The following is a 15,474-nucleotide window of genomic DNA, read 5'->3' on the forward strand; positions in this document are numbered from 1 at the left end:
GATCCTAGCAAAATGCAAAACTAGTAAAAACTTACTTAACTTACTTGCTTACTTATGACTGCATATTTGTTTTTCATTCTGTTAAAGATGAAACATACAGGGACATTAAAAACACCTTTACTTAAAACATGACAAATTTCATGAGAGCACTATAACATCCCAGCAGAGGACTGCTGTATTCAGTTGCATTGTTAAAGGTGTTTCTTTTGTTGTGGCTGTTTTCTGTAGTTTTTTAAGTCTCTTTCAAATTTCATCCAAAATCTCAAGCAATTGTCAATTTCAAAGGCAGCTGTGGTAGCAAGGAGGAGGGGAAAAAAAACCAGACATCACCTGAATCCCAGTGACTAAAGCCATTTATTGAAGATACAGGAAGTTGTTCATATGACCTGATTGGTGGCAAAGGGAGTGAAACTGCTTGTTATCGCATACCTTCAAATATAGTCCAGTGACTAATTTCAGGTTTTCACGTGGTACATATGTGATTGGACAATGGTGACAAACACAGGCTAAATACAACTTTGTAGGTGTCATGGAGAAAAAAAATGTCTTCACAAACTTGCAAAGACACTAGTAATCATCTATAAAAATTACCATTAATATTGTTATTTCAGGCACATGACTTAGACTGTGAGCACAGAAACTTTTTTATTAATTTAAAAATAAAATTCAATCCAGTATAACAATTTCTGTAATTAATTTAATCTCTTAATAAGATTCAGTGTCAAGCTCCAGCAGCAGTAGGAAGGTACAGGTACCTGCAGTTGTTTGGGTGTTGAGCTGCCTCCAGATTCCAAATTGATTTTGTTTGTCGCCACATTACAAGCTTTTATCTGTACAAATATCATTAAGCAAGCAAGTTAAAGCAAAATGAACCTTGCAGTGTTCAAACCATTGCCAATTAACTGGGTTTTGTATTATTTCTTGAGATGTGCAGTTGTCCTTTAATTCTGAGAAATATTGTTTTTTGGAACAGTAATCTTTTGTGTTTGTTTTGTGTTTCTTTAACCAATTTGACAGTTTTATTTGAGAGTCTTATTTGCATATGTGGGGCATTTCCTTTTTCTCGCCACAAGATTGGAAAGCAACAACTTGTGAAATTTCACTATTTTCTTCTGAAATTCAAAGTAAGTAGATGCAAAATTACTGCATAAAAATGAACCCTTTGGCAATGTCTTTGGTATAAAACTAAAAGAATTATTAACCTGGTGAGATTTTTTAAAAAACAAAAAAAGAGAAAAAGTCCAACATCTGTGTCCTTGATTGCTACTGAGGCTGCTGTGTTTTTTTGTTTCTTGTTTTTTTTGTTGTTGTTTGTCTTGGGGTTTTTGTTTTTTTGTTTTTTACTTCAGTCAGCACCCATAAGCTGTGCCGGTCATTCTGCACCCCCCAGCCTCCTCTTGAGGACCACTGTGATGGGTCCTTCAGGCAAAGCCTTGATCATGTTCCATGCCTCAAATCGAGTCATGTCCTGCAGACTCATTCCCTGGACCTGCAACACTTCATCTCCACTCTGCAGACCACTCTGCTCTGCCGCTCCCCCTGAAATATCCAAAAGACATTTGTCCAAATATTATAACATTACTGCTCTTCTTTTTTGGAAGCAAACTCGTTTTTTTTTTTTTTTTCAAACTAAAGTACGAAAGAAACACTATTGATAACGTTTTTTGTAAATACTGCCAGCTTCGTGAGTGTACCTGTAAAGATCCTGTTGATGACTAAAGGTCTGTCTCCATGGATTGAGCCTTTTCCTCCCTCTAGAGTAAAGCCAACACCACCAGCACATTTCTCCAGCTCCACAGTCATTGGAGCACCCCATTCCTCCACTGCGACACAGCAAAGACACAGGGTATATGTAGCCTGCATAGTATTTGATAATAAAAATGTCTATTCTGACCTGGGTAAACCTACAGAGCTATGTCTGCATACATTCTGTAAAAATCCCCCCCCCCCAATGTTCCTCGGTTTACACATTTGATGTTTTCTGTGTTCTGCTGTGAATAAAACATATGTGTATGATATTTACAGTCTTTGCATTCTGTTTTTATTTATTTTGCACAGATTCCCAATGTTTTAGAAGGATTGCATTTTGCTTGATGGTTGTGTGATTTCTGCTACAACAAATTGCAGATAATAAATGGATTCCCAGCTGTCTGACTGACCAGCAGGATTTGGTTCTTCACTCCTACAGCTTCCTTCCTCTCTTCCCTCCTCCATGACTCTCTTGCAGATGACAACCACAGCCAGCTTCAGATTCCGGGCCTGACGCAGAGCAGTGGTGGCATCAGTGTGCGTGACACCCCACAGTGTTTGTCCATTTATAGACAATATCTCATCACCTTTCTGAATAGTGCCCTCCTGAGCTGCCAGGCCACTGAGAAACACTTTGTGGACCTAAACACAAGATAGTCAGTGAGACACAGACACATGTAGGAAACACTGGCAAATTCAAAGATCAGGTACAACTAGCCTTAACACAGTATGGGAGAAATTGATTTCATATTTGTTTTATTGTTTTGTTAGATTGGTATAAAAATGAATAAAGCCAGATTTGACCAACACACTGTGGATAACTCAAATCCTGACTAGATTGGAGTAAGTATCTATGGGAGTAGAGCTGCTACTTTTCTACACTGAAAGGAGGCAGCGGAGGTGGTTCAGTGGTCCGGCATGTCCCACTGGGCGGAGGCGCAGGGGCAGACCCAGGACACTGGAGAGATTATATGTTTTGGCTGGCCTGGGAATGCCTTGGTGTTCCCCCGGACAAGCTAGAGGAGGTGGCTAGGGAGAGGGAGGTCTGGGCTTCTCTGCTTCTCACGCAACCCGGGCCCAGATAAACGGAAGAAAATAGATGGATGGTATGGTTCATTATCACCAACAGATGTGACGGATATATCTGTTAGCTCAGGTGGCAGAGCAGGTCAGCCACTAACTAGAAGGTTGGTGGTTTGATCCCAGGCTGCCTCCTGGCTGCATGCCAAATATCCTTGGGCAAGATACTAACCCCATGTTTGCCTACTGGTGGTGGTGGCGCCAGTGTTCGGCAGCCTCGCCTCTGTCAGTGCGCCCCAGGGCAGCTGTGGCTACAATGTGGCTTGCCATCGCCAGTGTGTGAGTGTGTGGATGACTGAATGTAGTGTAAAGCGCTTTGGGGCCCTTAGGGAAGCGCTATACAAATGCAGGCCATTTACCATTTACTATCTGTTGGTGAAGCCAGCTGAATATGTCGCAAAATACCAGCTGAGCAATCAGTTGATGTGGGCTTGCAATTCGATGACCTGATTTGCTGTCATTGCTGTCAATCACTGTTTCATTTTTTCTTTTAAACATTCTTTTCAGTGGATATTCACAGGTGTCGATTGCACATTACTTGCATTGCATTTTAAACTAATGCCAACGTTTCAGTGAATACGGTTGCAAGGCTTCTTATTTCACATTAGACAAAACATTTTTGTAAAAAAATAGATTACAATTCAGTAATATAAATGTGTAGTGTGTATCTTACAGTAACAGCTTTGTTCTCCAGATCAGACCCTCCAGCAATGCTAAAGCCAAGCCCAGCTCCCTCGTCTTTATGAAGAATCACAACATGGATGTCCACTAGTTGCTGTGGAAAGATGCAGGTTTACTTGAGCGGGCATGTTTTTCAACAGTAATCCACACATTTTCTATTTTCTGGACCATGTTTTTCAAATGTAATATTTTTACATGTAATATTTATACATATGAAATGTTGCACTTCCTTATTTGAATTTTGAGGGTTTGTTGTTTTTTTTAATATTTAATTTCAGGACAGTTTTTAAGATTCACTGTAGGGCATAGTTTAATATTAAAATATGTACAATATAATATATTGTCAGAGGCCAATTTAAAAGGTTCAAAACAGGTTTGAAATATGTCATTTTGTTCCAAACACCAACTACAATATCCTACACAATATAGCAGAATCCAGTAAACTATGACACTGCAAACATATTTAGTGCATGTACGATATTGTGTGGTAAAGAAAATCTAGCAATTTTATTATATAGGAAAATTCATTACCAGAGGGCAAATTGCACAGCGTGCTTCAACAAAATCAATTATCAATAATCTGTTAACATTTTTCAGTATCCCTCATCCCACACCACTCTGCATTTAATCATGAAATATTATTAATCTCTGTCTCTCTTCCACAGCATGTCTTTATCCCGTCTTCCTTCTCTCACCCCAACTGGTCGCAGCAGATGGCCCCGCCCCTCCCTGAGCCTGGTTCTGCTGGAGGTTTCTTCCTGTTAAAAGGGAGTTTTTCCTTCCCACTGTCGCCAAAGTGCTTGCTCATAGGGGGTCATATGATTGGTGGGTTTTTCTCTGTATGTGTTATTGTAGGGTCTACCTTACAATACAAAGCACCTTGAGGCGACTGTTGTCGTGATTACAGCACTATATAAATAAAATATTTTTTTATTTATACAGTGACAAACGTATTGTTCAAGAGAAATGTTAAATCCTCAACCTATCTTTCAACATGTCTGGTGAAAATATGTGTACTTTATTGGTCTTGGATAAGGGCATTTCAAAATTGCTCAATAGTGCCACTTACAACATCCTTATCAAAGTACTACAGACATGTAGTGCACAGTTTGATCAACGTTAATGAATTTTGGTACACATGTGTAATATGCCAAGATCTTGGAGAAGCTTGAGGCTGCCGTAAACACTCAGAATAAGACCTCTGAGCGAAAATTGGATTACATCTTGGAGAAGCTCACAGCGGTCGTGAGTTCTCAGAATCTGCTCTTTGAGCGCAAGATTGATAACATCATGGAGAAGCTCGCGGCTCTCCAACAGGAGATTGAGAGATCAGTGTCGGACTGTTAGAACAGCTTTGAAATTCACATGAGTTGTTCGCACTTAAGTAAAAACCACCATCACTTCATGTGGATACCCCTTCGGCGCCAGCTGTGGTCTCAAGGCTGGAGCTGAACAACAACACCCTGATAACGACTGTGTTTAGACTGTTCTTCCCTTTCTATGCAAGGCCACCTGGGTTGGCTGGAAGACTGTTTACTTAGCCTGGCAGGACAAAGGGCACTGTCTCAGCTGAACTCTGGACACACACACACACACACACACACACACACACACACACACACACACACACACACACACACACACACACACACACACATGCAGACATACACTCATCCCCCCCTCCCCCCTCCAAACGCCTTCGACGCTTATTCCCTTTCGATGCTGACGGTGGATCAAGGAGACCAGCGCTTATGCTGCAGGCCCGGATGTACTGTCTACACTGGCTGTCTCTCACCCTTTACCCACCCCTGTTGCTTGTCATGTGTTTCGATGGTGTATTAAGAGTTTTTCATGTGCTATGCACAGAGGTGTTTTTTTTCTGTTCTGATCTCCCTCTTGGAGCTCAATCTGGGGGGAGTTATTTTTTCTCCTTGTCTTTCCTGATGTTGTGTATTTTCCATTGTTCGGTTCTGGGTCGCTGCTCGTGTGGCTGACCGGCCAGCTGCTTAGCCTGACCTGTCTCCCCAATGTGATGTTTGTGTATTGTATGTACGGTCGGCAAGGTCAGTCTCTCAATTGCCCCTCGGGGATAAATAAAGTCTTCTGAATCTGAATCTGAATTGTAGTACCAATTGTATAATTTCCTGTGGCCACACATTTTCCAACTCCTCCTAGGGATTATATCAGACCAACCTAATATTTGGCCCCATACTTGGGTAATGTTAAATTATGATGCTTTTGAGCTTTCGTTGAAAGGCGTGTCCATGGCGTCATGGCAGATTTCTACCATTTGCCATGAAATTTATTTTGCAGTCATTCACTTATATATCCATTTCAATTTGATCCAGTTTCATTTATATTCTGCCACATCACAACAGCAGTTGCCTCAAGATCCTTTATATTGTAAGATAAAGACCCTATAACAATACAGAGAAAACCCCAACAATCAAATGACCCCCTTGGAGCAAGCACTTGAGCGCACCATTTCTGCCTCACAGGGAACTGCATGAATTTCTGGGCATTAAATCTGTTCTGGTCAGCATCTACCACCCGCAGACTGACAGGGTGGTGAAGGAACTGAATAACACTTTAAAGTAAATTTTTCCCCAAGTTCATTCACGAGGATGAATGCAAATGGGATAATTGGTTAGACCCTCTGTTGTTTGCAGTGCAGGAGGTGTCCCCGGTCTCCACAGGATTTTGTTCCTTTCGGTTGTTGTTTAGCAGGAAGCCGTGGTGGGTTGGATTTAATTACAGAAAATTGGGAGGAAGATATTTTATTTCAGTCTTTTTTTGTCTCCGTTACTAAAGTTACATTTTGTTACTTCATGATGTATAATTGAAAATGTTAATATCTTACAGTTTTTACAACTTGTCTCTAAAGATGTTGTGAATTAGTGGAACTGTGATATACGACATGTTTATCTTTTTTTTTACCTTCAATGTTTCTTCATCTAAAGCCTCAACTTCCTGAATCATCTTCTGTATTTCCTGTGAAGGGATAGCTGAGATGACAGAGTGCGCAGAAGCAGAAACAGAAGCAGTCTCGTTGTGAAATCCACCCTCCCCTCGATCAGTGATGCACTCCCTCAAAGTCAATAGGCTGTATTTATGGAGACAGAAAGGCATTAGATCTGAGGAGTGTCAATTACCCATGAGCGCAAGCATAGGTACAAGTATAGAACTGTCCTCTATTTAACATGTTTTTGATAGTGAAAAATTAACTACTGCTTCTCTGATTAAACTGGGAGTATTTGTTAACCTGAGCCTAATTCCTTGAGAACAAAAGTTAAATAACAAAGAAGTGCATTTTGCAGATGTCTCAACTGAAGTGATACCTGAAAGATAATCCTCTGCCTGAAGTGTCCAAGGCTGGATCAGACTCCTGCTGGTTAATGGAGTCCACTGAAGAGGTGTCCTGCAGGTTTGTGGAGGAAGGATTACCTCCACAGATGGTCAAAGAGCACATCAATGCTTGTGACACCTGTAACAAAAACACACTAAATCAGACTGACACAAATTTAAAATCATGTTGTTTTTGTGGTGAAACTGTAAACATACAAAGACAATTACACTGGGAAGTCCAACAAATATTTAGAATCTGTATATTGTAAATCAAGATTTTCTGATTTATGTGGTAGCTATGGGGGGTGGGAAGTCTTTTTCTTTCAAAACCCATTCTTCTGTTTAGGTTAGGGAGACAGGTACGAGGCCTGTGTTTTCTTTTGGATTCCTCATGATAGGTAAGTTAGTTCTGTTTTATTTCTAGAGCTTTTTGTTTGTTGTTTTGGTGATGCCCACCAGACTAATAAAATATTTGGTTGTTGTAAAATTCCAAACTCTGTGGCAGCCTTGGTCCTTCCTTGGGACCAGGAAGCAGGGGCATGATCTTTTTGTGTTGCTCTCTGGTTTCCTCTAGGCTGGGGTGTAACAGCATACACAACAGATACACAGCATACATTCACCCTGCAGGAAAACGAGTGAAGGAGACCATTAGGACCAAGCTGGGTTTGTTGGTTGCAGAGGTTGAAGAAACTTCCTCCCTTTCTTTCATCACACCTGCCCTGTGTCAGATGTTCTATTGACCCACGGAGACAAACATCATCTGAGCTCATCCCAGGGATCAACCAGTGTTCACCAGGAGCTCCCTCAGAGAGAAATCTCCTTCTCTACTGTAGATGAACAAATCCAGCACTTTAGGAACACCGTTATACTGATGTTTGCTTTGTGTGATGGTAGAGTCACTTCCCATCATCCTCAAATAAAGCCCAGAGGCTCTGGACTTTTACATAATGGTTTTGTATTCAGTCCTGTAGAAAGTGCCAGGGGGTTCCTGCCAGGGTGATGGGACTCTAGTGGGGTCAACTGCCTGTCGCCTGTGGTTCTTTGGGACTCTCACCCTTTGGCCGTGGGTATATTGGGCCTCCCTCCTTTTCCTGCTGGGATGGACACACAGTTATCCCCAATATGTGTGGCCTTAGGTCTTCTGTACTCTTGGGGTCTATGGATGGCCCGGATCTTTCTCTGTCTGCCTCTGGCTCCTGGGGGCCGCTATAATGACTTCCCGCCCTCATTATCAAGTACATTTCATAACAAACAAAGATACAAAGACACTCACTCCTACTCACAAACACCACAAAAAGATTGTTGATTTGTGAGTCTGTGCATTTTCACGTTTCTGTTCCATGTGTTGTATGTTTTTGTTCCCAGCTGATAAAGGAGGGGTTACTACATTTAATTGTGGGGAGTTATGATGTAGTAACTCATGTAAGTGAAGCTGGTAGAGGAACAAAATAATACTGTACTGATAAATGTTAAGGCTGAATATTCCCAAGTTTGGGAATATTCAGCCTTGACTATATAAAATAAACAAAATATATAGTTTCCCCCATGTGTGAGATTACCTGATTACTGAAGGTAATTATTTTCCCTAAGCTTTCACTCTCTGGGCTGCTCACGGTGTTACTCTCTGTGGTTGGAGCAGCATTCCGAGTAGTCCTTGACAGCTTTCCTTCCTCCTCTGTCCAGTCAGAGGTATTTTGACCTTCAGTTTGATTGGATCTCATAGATGTTTCAGAATACTCAGAATCCACTCTTTCAAGCTCAGACTCCAGTTTGGTGGGTAAGGCTTCGCTGTTGTCATGCACTGGAGCAGACTGATAATCATTTATCCCTGACTCCACATCAGTGTTGATAGTCTGAGAATACATGGAATCAGTGGCTGACTGATTAAAATGAGTTTCATCTTCAGAGGACTTTTCTGTTGCTTCTTGACAAGCTTCACTGCTGGCTGAGGCAATGGCACAGGGTGCAACAGAGGCAGGTATGTTGTCCTCCTCCTTAATAGGTGCTGGATCTCTGGACTGGATCTCTCTGGAAAATTCAGGTTTGTTCTTCACATTATCTCCATTTGAGGCAGAATAGGAAGAGCAAGGGGCTCGGGGTCCCTTCTCCACTGGAGAGAGGGTTGTTGAAGGAGCCATTGGTCTTCTGTTGCTCCCCTTCTCTGGAGCTTCTGGACTGGAAAAAGTCTCAAAAGAGTGAATCCTTTGCTTGATTGATTGGTTGGTTGCAGATGATGCAGATCTGATACCAAAGCTTCTGCTGAAGCCTGCAGCAGATGTTTGCTCTGATGGTTTTGCTTGTGTCTTCTGGTCCTGCTCATCCTTAATTTTCCTCAGACTCTGGCGAAACCAGGCAGGTTTGGGTGCCACTGGAGGCGCCTTTTTAAGTTCTGAAGGAGTTTCAGATTTATTGTCAGGAGTCATAGTGGAAGGTGAAGTCACATTTGTGACTGCGTCATTGACCTCAAGGACATTCTCTTCGTCATTCATTGTGGCAGAAAGGCTGTGTACATTAACAGTAACTACTGTCTGTAACGTGTAGGTAGTGATTCTCAGGCAGCTTTTCAGAGGAGATGTTCTAGCGAACCCAGGGATCCCACAGCTGTTCTTGGATAGGGTCGTCAACACAGGCCTGTCTCTTTAGAGTTCTTCTCTTTGGCTGTGAGCAGTGCACAGCTGATGAACTACCTGTACAAAAGACACAGACAAAAACAACATAATTTATTGTGCATTTGAAACATTTCATGTCACAAACTCAAAATCTAAATAGTTTTAAAGGTGGCTGGACTCTCTTAAAATCCACCATCTTAAGAAAGACCTCTTGGGTTAGAATCAGAGTTAGGGTATGTCAGCTTCTTTGTAAGGAATTTTTCTGTAGACACTGTAATTTCAAATTGTATAAGACTTAATTTGAATTGTTATATCTAGTTCAGGGGTGTCAAACCAATTTTACATCATGGGCCACATACAGCACACTTTGATCTCAAGTGGGCCGGAGCAGTGAAACTCAGTCTAAAGAAGTTACATATTTAACTGTTTTTCTACATAATAAAGAAAAAGCTGCTGTGGTAAATAAAGAAATCTGTCAGCACGATTCAATGAACTTCTTCTTTTTCTGTTTTTTAACTGTTGTTAGAAACATGAAATTTCTACAGTAGAAAGTGAAAACAGAAACTTTTCTGTTTTTCACAAAGTTACAGAGGTTTTATTGGAGACATAGCTAAGGAATTGCAATTTGGTATAATTTGTGAAAGTAGAAATTTCTCCCGTATTGAACAGCAGGAATTAGGTTTTCTTGTCAGAGGTCATTTTTAGGGAAAAAACAAGCGAACAAAACAAAAACAGCAGCCGACAACACTGTACACAACAGACCGGTGCGTAATAACCATGGGAAACTGGTCTCAAAGTACACTGAGAGATAGAGCTGTGCAGGAAATGGGATTTTATTCTGGTGGAAGCAAAACTGCAAAGTAAGAGAGAATTCATAACAATGTTTATCAGACATGAAGTGCAGTCTTGGTCTTCTTTTGCTGCTGGTTCAGTGAATTTTGGTTGGAAAGTGACAAAACCTGCAGTTTCGTAATTGCAAAATTACAAATAATTACAAAATTTCAAAAAAGCAGCCCCTGCACTATGTTTAATCTATAAATCTGAAATTTGACAGCCTCATATAAAATATCAACACAATCAAAACAGTCTCTTAGAGCCATCTCCTAGAATCTCTTAGAACCCAACAGGAAGTCGGCCATTTTGAGTCTACTGAGTAATTTTGGCTACATATCTCGCCATTTCTGGGCCTCGTACTTTAACAAACTCCTTGTAGGGATTTCATCAGATCAACATGATCTTCAGTGAATGGAATCGCTGGAATGTTAAATTGCAAAGCTTTTGAGGTTTTTGTGAATGGGCATTGTCATGGCAGCACGCCAAATTTCGATCATTTAAAATGAAGCATGAAACTGCTGCAACTCAGTGACAGATTCTGCAAACTGCAGACTTGACAGACATCATGAGAATCCAGATTGATATGCCATATATTACATATTTTATTGGTTTCATACATAAGAGTTTCAAAATGGCACCTTATGCATTTAGAAAGTCCTAAGGAAACATAGTATGAGCTATGTCTGTGAAGGTTCTCAGTCATCCAGGTCATCATAGTCAAAGGAGTTTGCAAAGAAAAGCGTCTGGACTTCTTTAAGTTGCTTGAAGACGTTTCACCTCTCATCCGAGAAGCTTCTTCAGTTCTGAACCCAACTGAACTGAAGAACTGAAGAACTGAAGAAGCTTCTCGGATGAGAGGTGAAACGTCTTCAAGCAACTTAAAGAAGTCCAGACGCTTTTCTTTGCAAACTCCTTTGACAATAGTATGAGCTACAAGAATGAAATTTGGTAAACCTGTGTAACATAATAAGAAGGACACAAAACTCTCCTGGGCCCATTGTCCACCTTGTATTTTTGCAGGATGTTTTACATTTTTGGATACAGCTTCAATGCAACAGCCTCAAACTGGAAAGCCTTAGGGAGTTGGTCTTAAAGTTACATCGAAAACTGAGTTTTCGTCAAAGGGCATGACCCTAGCAGCATGGCGAATAGCAAGAAATTGCTATAACTCAGAGAAATCTAGTCCAGTCTCTCCCAAAATTCACATGGATGTTGAGAGATTGGCACACACCTTCAATGTGATATTTACTTTCCAGTTCTATAGCGCTTATCAGTAGTTGTTGCAAAATGGAGCCAAATTTTTAAAAAAAAATGTTTCTTTATTTTATTTATTTATTTTAGACAAGACTGGTCCTTGTCATTTAAATGAAAAAAAAAAAACTATCACAAAATATACAGACACTTGGTCCAACGTTTATGAAAGCTTGACATAGATCTTGTGTAACCACGTGTTTTAACTGTCAAAGCTCTTCCCACTGAATTTATTTACTCATTAAAATGGCACATAAATATGTACATGAAGTTCTTCAGTAAGGCCTGTAAAGTTGATAAACATTTGACTTGCAGATGTCCATCTTGGAAGTCTAAGGAAAATTCTAAATGCATCCTGAAAAGACACCTGGAGTTTTTTCATTATGGCTCGACTGTAATTACACCACAAAAAAATTGTATAAAAAGGGGTACAATAGGCAACAATTGACATCATCTGTGCACATGTAAAATTCACCGCCAACCTATTAGCTTGCATGTACAACTTACAGCACTGTCACTTCACAACATCATCCTCAGAAAGATCACTTCTGAAGATATGAAATAAGTATTTCACTTTGCTCACTGTTATATTCTGGTCTCATTCACGACAGACTCCAGAATATCTATTTCCTACCCAACAGGGTAGTAAGATTTATTAACAGGTCATGTGACTCAGACTGACTCTCTGCCATGTACAACAACAACATACAGCCTAACGTTCCGGCCCAACACTCACTTTCTTGTGTTACACTCTAAAACGTCCGTGTAGCAACACAAACTATCCTGCAGACAACAATTCACATTATTACACTCACCACATCCAGTACTTGGTGTGCTGAATAAAAACATGGAACATTTAGCTTCTGATGCTGCTTAGTTGTAGCAATCACAATAACGCTCTTTTTAGGGTTAAACATAATATCATACTGGGCACCATAACTAGCACAAACTCTTAAGTAATCAGCACTGTAGTGGGACAAAATGACAGATCACCAGCGTACATTAAATGATTAATAAGAAGGTTACCCACCATACAATCAGTCTTACAATCATTTAACTTGACAGAAAGATCATCAACATACAAATACAATAATCCACCTTGTCTGACTTCAGTAGATACAGAATCTCCTTCTCTACTGTAACACCACCTTCAAAAATACCAAGGCGGTTTTCTTACCCACCCGTCCACACACGCAGTGAAATATACTCACACACACAGAAACACACACCTCACCCACACACACACGGTACTCACAGACTATATAAAATGAGACAGTAGAGTTTTGTTCTGCATTTGAGCATATAAATGAAAACAAATGCACGGATGGCATCTCAAACTGACCAGGAGTCTCTGTCTTCATTATCTCAGGGATAAAATAAGCGCACATCATTACACATTTTTGTTAATATTATGACATATTTTCACTCTTAAACTGTAGTTTTTTTCAAAACATATCTACATTTCCATGTTATTGGTACTACAAATACTCAAACACTCTAAAAACTTGAAAAAACCCCAACTACTTCCTGATTTTTAAGGAAACGTCTATTTTATTACTTTTATTTAAAATTTAAATTTTCTTGAAGATTTGAGGGAGTTAAAGGTAGATAGTTAACACAGCTAGTAATGCAGACTTTGCACTGTTTTTTGTTTTTCCACATTTGATGTACAGGAGTCAGTATTCAGAAAATGTATTTGTTAGATTGGACAACTCCCTACCTCATACTTTTATTTGAAGAAGTATAAGAGGTAGAAAAGAAATTGCAGCTAGTAATCAGCCATTCCTTGATTTGCATTGTTTTATGCTTGCACAAGCACAAAACCATGCTGGTGCTACACATTTTATCACCATGGTTGTGGGGGAACGTTGTCTCGATTCACTGTGTTTGTACCACTGCACATGGTTGAAATGACAATAAAGCCACTTGACTTGACTTGATAAAACAATGCAAATCAGTACTCAGCACTGTTTAACAATGCAAAACAGTTTGCACTGTTAAACAGTGCTGCACATTGTTTTATTGCCAGTTAATTTCAGTGTATTTTTAAAACATGTATACAAATTAAACAATATTTAAGAGAATTGTGTATTTGGTTTGTGTCCGTTGTTGAAAATAAATCTTATTAGTTATTAAAAATGTTTATGTTAACTTATGTTAACATGTTCTTTCAGTTTGTATCAAACCAGAGAGATGCTAGCTTAGAATACTAATATGAATTTATACAATGCAGAAAAAAATGTTGTGGTAATATTTTTGTCCATATTGCCCAGCGCTACTGAAATGTTTTGTCTAATAAGATGATCACTGTGTGATTATTGGGTGATTCTAATGATTCTCACAAATTCTCATGATTTGTGTCAGGCAGAATTGATAGAGTACATAAGTGTTTACAACCAACCTTACTTGACATCTTTGACATGTGTGATGTCATCAGGAAAGTATATATGATGCTGTCAAGCTTTAAAAAGACTAATTTTTTCCAAGCTGTATACACACGCATCATCATTTCTCTTTTGCTTTGTCATTATTACAGTTTTTGACAGCTAAGCAGTAAACAGAAGAGGGCCCCATGTTTATACTGGTCAAAAAATATTAAAATTCGAATGCTTGCCTTCATCATTTTTGAGCATGAAATATCCAAGACAGAGTACCTATTTTTGTTAACTATCACATACATTATAATAGGATCATTATTTGCAGCTCCAGCTGATGCCTTCACTGTCAGACTCTAGTCTCAGTGGGATAGTATCATGAGTCTTACAAGTGGTTATGATCTATTATCATGAGTTACATTTTACTGGAGTCCATTCGTGAATATTGTGAGATAATTTGTATTCCTTGTATCTTTGTTGCTAGACACAATTTTTTTTTTAATTGTCACAATTTTTTATTTATTACTATGCTGCATATTTTTCTTACATGTTTTGCCACTGCTCTGAAGCAAATAAACTGTTGTGTAGTATCTTCAGTTGCTCTGCGTTGCCTGACCAAGAAAAGGCCAGGCAACGCAGTGGTTAGTGTCAGCAATCACACCTTATGTTATTTCTAGATTACCCCTAGGTTAGGGACGTAACAGAATTTATGATTATTGACGACTTACTTGTGACCATAGTAATAACAGCATAACATCAGATCCCCTCACTACAGGGTCCAAGGATTCAGCTTTTTCCTTTCATTCGTTATTCTTCCTTGAAAAATGAAATGAGCTGACAATCACTGACAATTTTAGTACAGCTCCAACCTGTTATTAGGAGCATTGCTGCTGCCCCGGATAAAGACACACCTTTTTCTTTTTGTTTGGTGCTTATGGGTGTGTGGATGTTTTGTGTGCTTTTTGATGTATTTACCCTGTATGACGAACTATACAGAGAAAGACAAATCCTGTTTTGTAAAGGAAATGAACAGTCTTTTACTTTCTGATTAAATGCTAATCACCGCAGTACCAGCCTGAGTTTGCTGTAACATTTTTGGAACAATTGCATTGTCAGCTTGTTCTATAGTTGCATTTATATGGATAAATAACAGGTAACAGTACCTTGTCTCCGTCCTGTATCTCGACTGTTGTCACTGCACAGCACAATGTCTGCATGAGCAAAACCCTTGCTCGTCTTTGAGTGTTCACGTTCTTCTTCCTGCTTCACAAACAGGAAGCATTGTATCACAAGAACTTCTCTAGCAGCAACCACAGAGAGGTGCAATAACGTACCATACTTCCGTTCAGACATTCAGCTGAGCAACTGTTACTTGACTTTTTGAGTCAATACCTTCACACACATATGTATGCAGAGACGTGGCAATATCAATACAAAAACTAAATAAATTAATAAAAGGAAAATACAATGCTGTTTAACTATAACTGTACTGTAGTTGTTATGCACAGTACTGAAGTAGAGTAGAAAAGCAACCACGATTATATTTACCT

General features: G+C 39.6%; 1 protein-coding gene across 1 annotated transcript; it reads right to left on the reverse strand.

Moving 5' to 3' along the window:
* Window positions 1-335: 335 nt before the first annotated feature.
* On the reverse strand, window positions 336-15,187 carry il16 (interleukin 16). Its single transcript, XM_031757704.2, has 8 exons — window positions 15,088-15,187; window positions 8,415-9,542; window positions 6,849-6,994; window positions 6,448-6,613; window positions 3,503-3,604; window positions 2,160-2,391; window positions 1,695-1,823; window positions 336-1,539 (listed from the first exon to the last, which is right to left on the reverse strand). The coding sequence occupies exons 2-8, from the start codon at window positions 9,342-9,344 to the stop codon at window positions 1,373-1,375; spliced, it is 1,872 nt and encodes a 623-aa protein (XP_031613564.1). The 5' UTR covers window positions 9,345-9,542; window positions 15,088-15,187; the 3' UTR covers window positions 336-1,372.
* Window positions 15,188-15,474: the final 287 nt, after the last annotated feature.

Source organism: Oreochromis aureus, linkage group 1 (genome assembly GCF_013358895.1).
Source record: "Oreochromis aureus strain Israel breed Guangdong linkage group 1, ZZ_aureus, whole genome shotgun sequence".
In the NCBI taxonomy this organism is placed as follows: domain Eukaryota; kingdom Metazoa; phylum Chordata; class Actinopteri; order Cichliformes; family Cichlidae; genus Oreochromis; species Oreochromis aureus.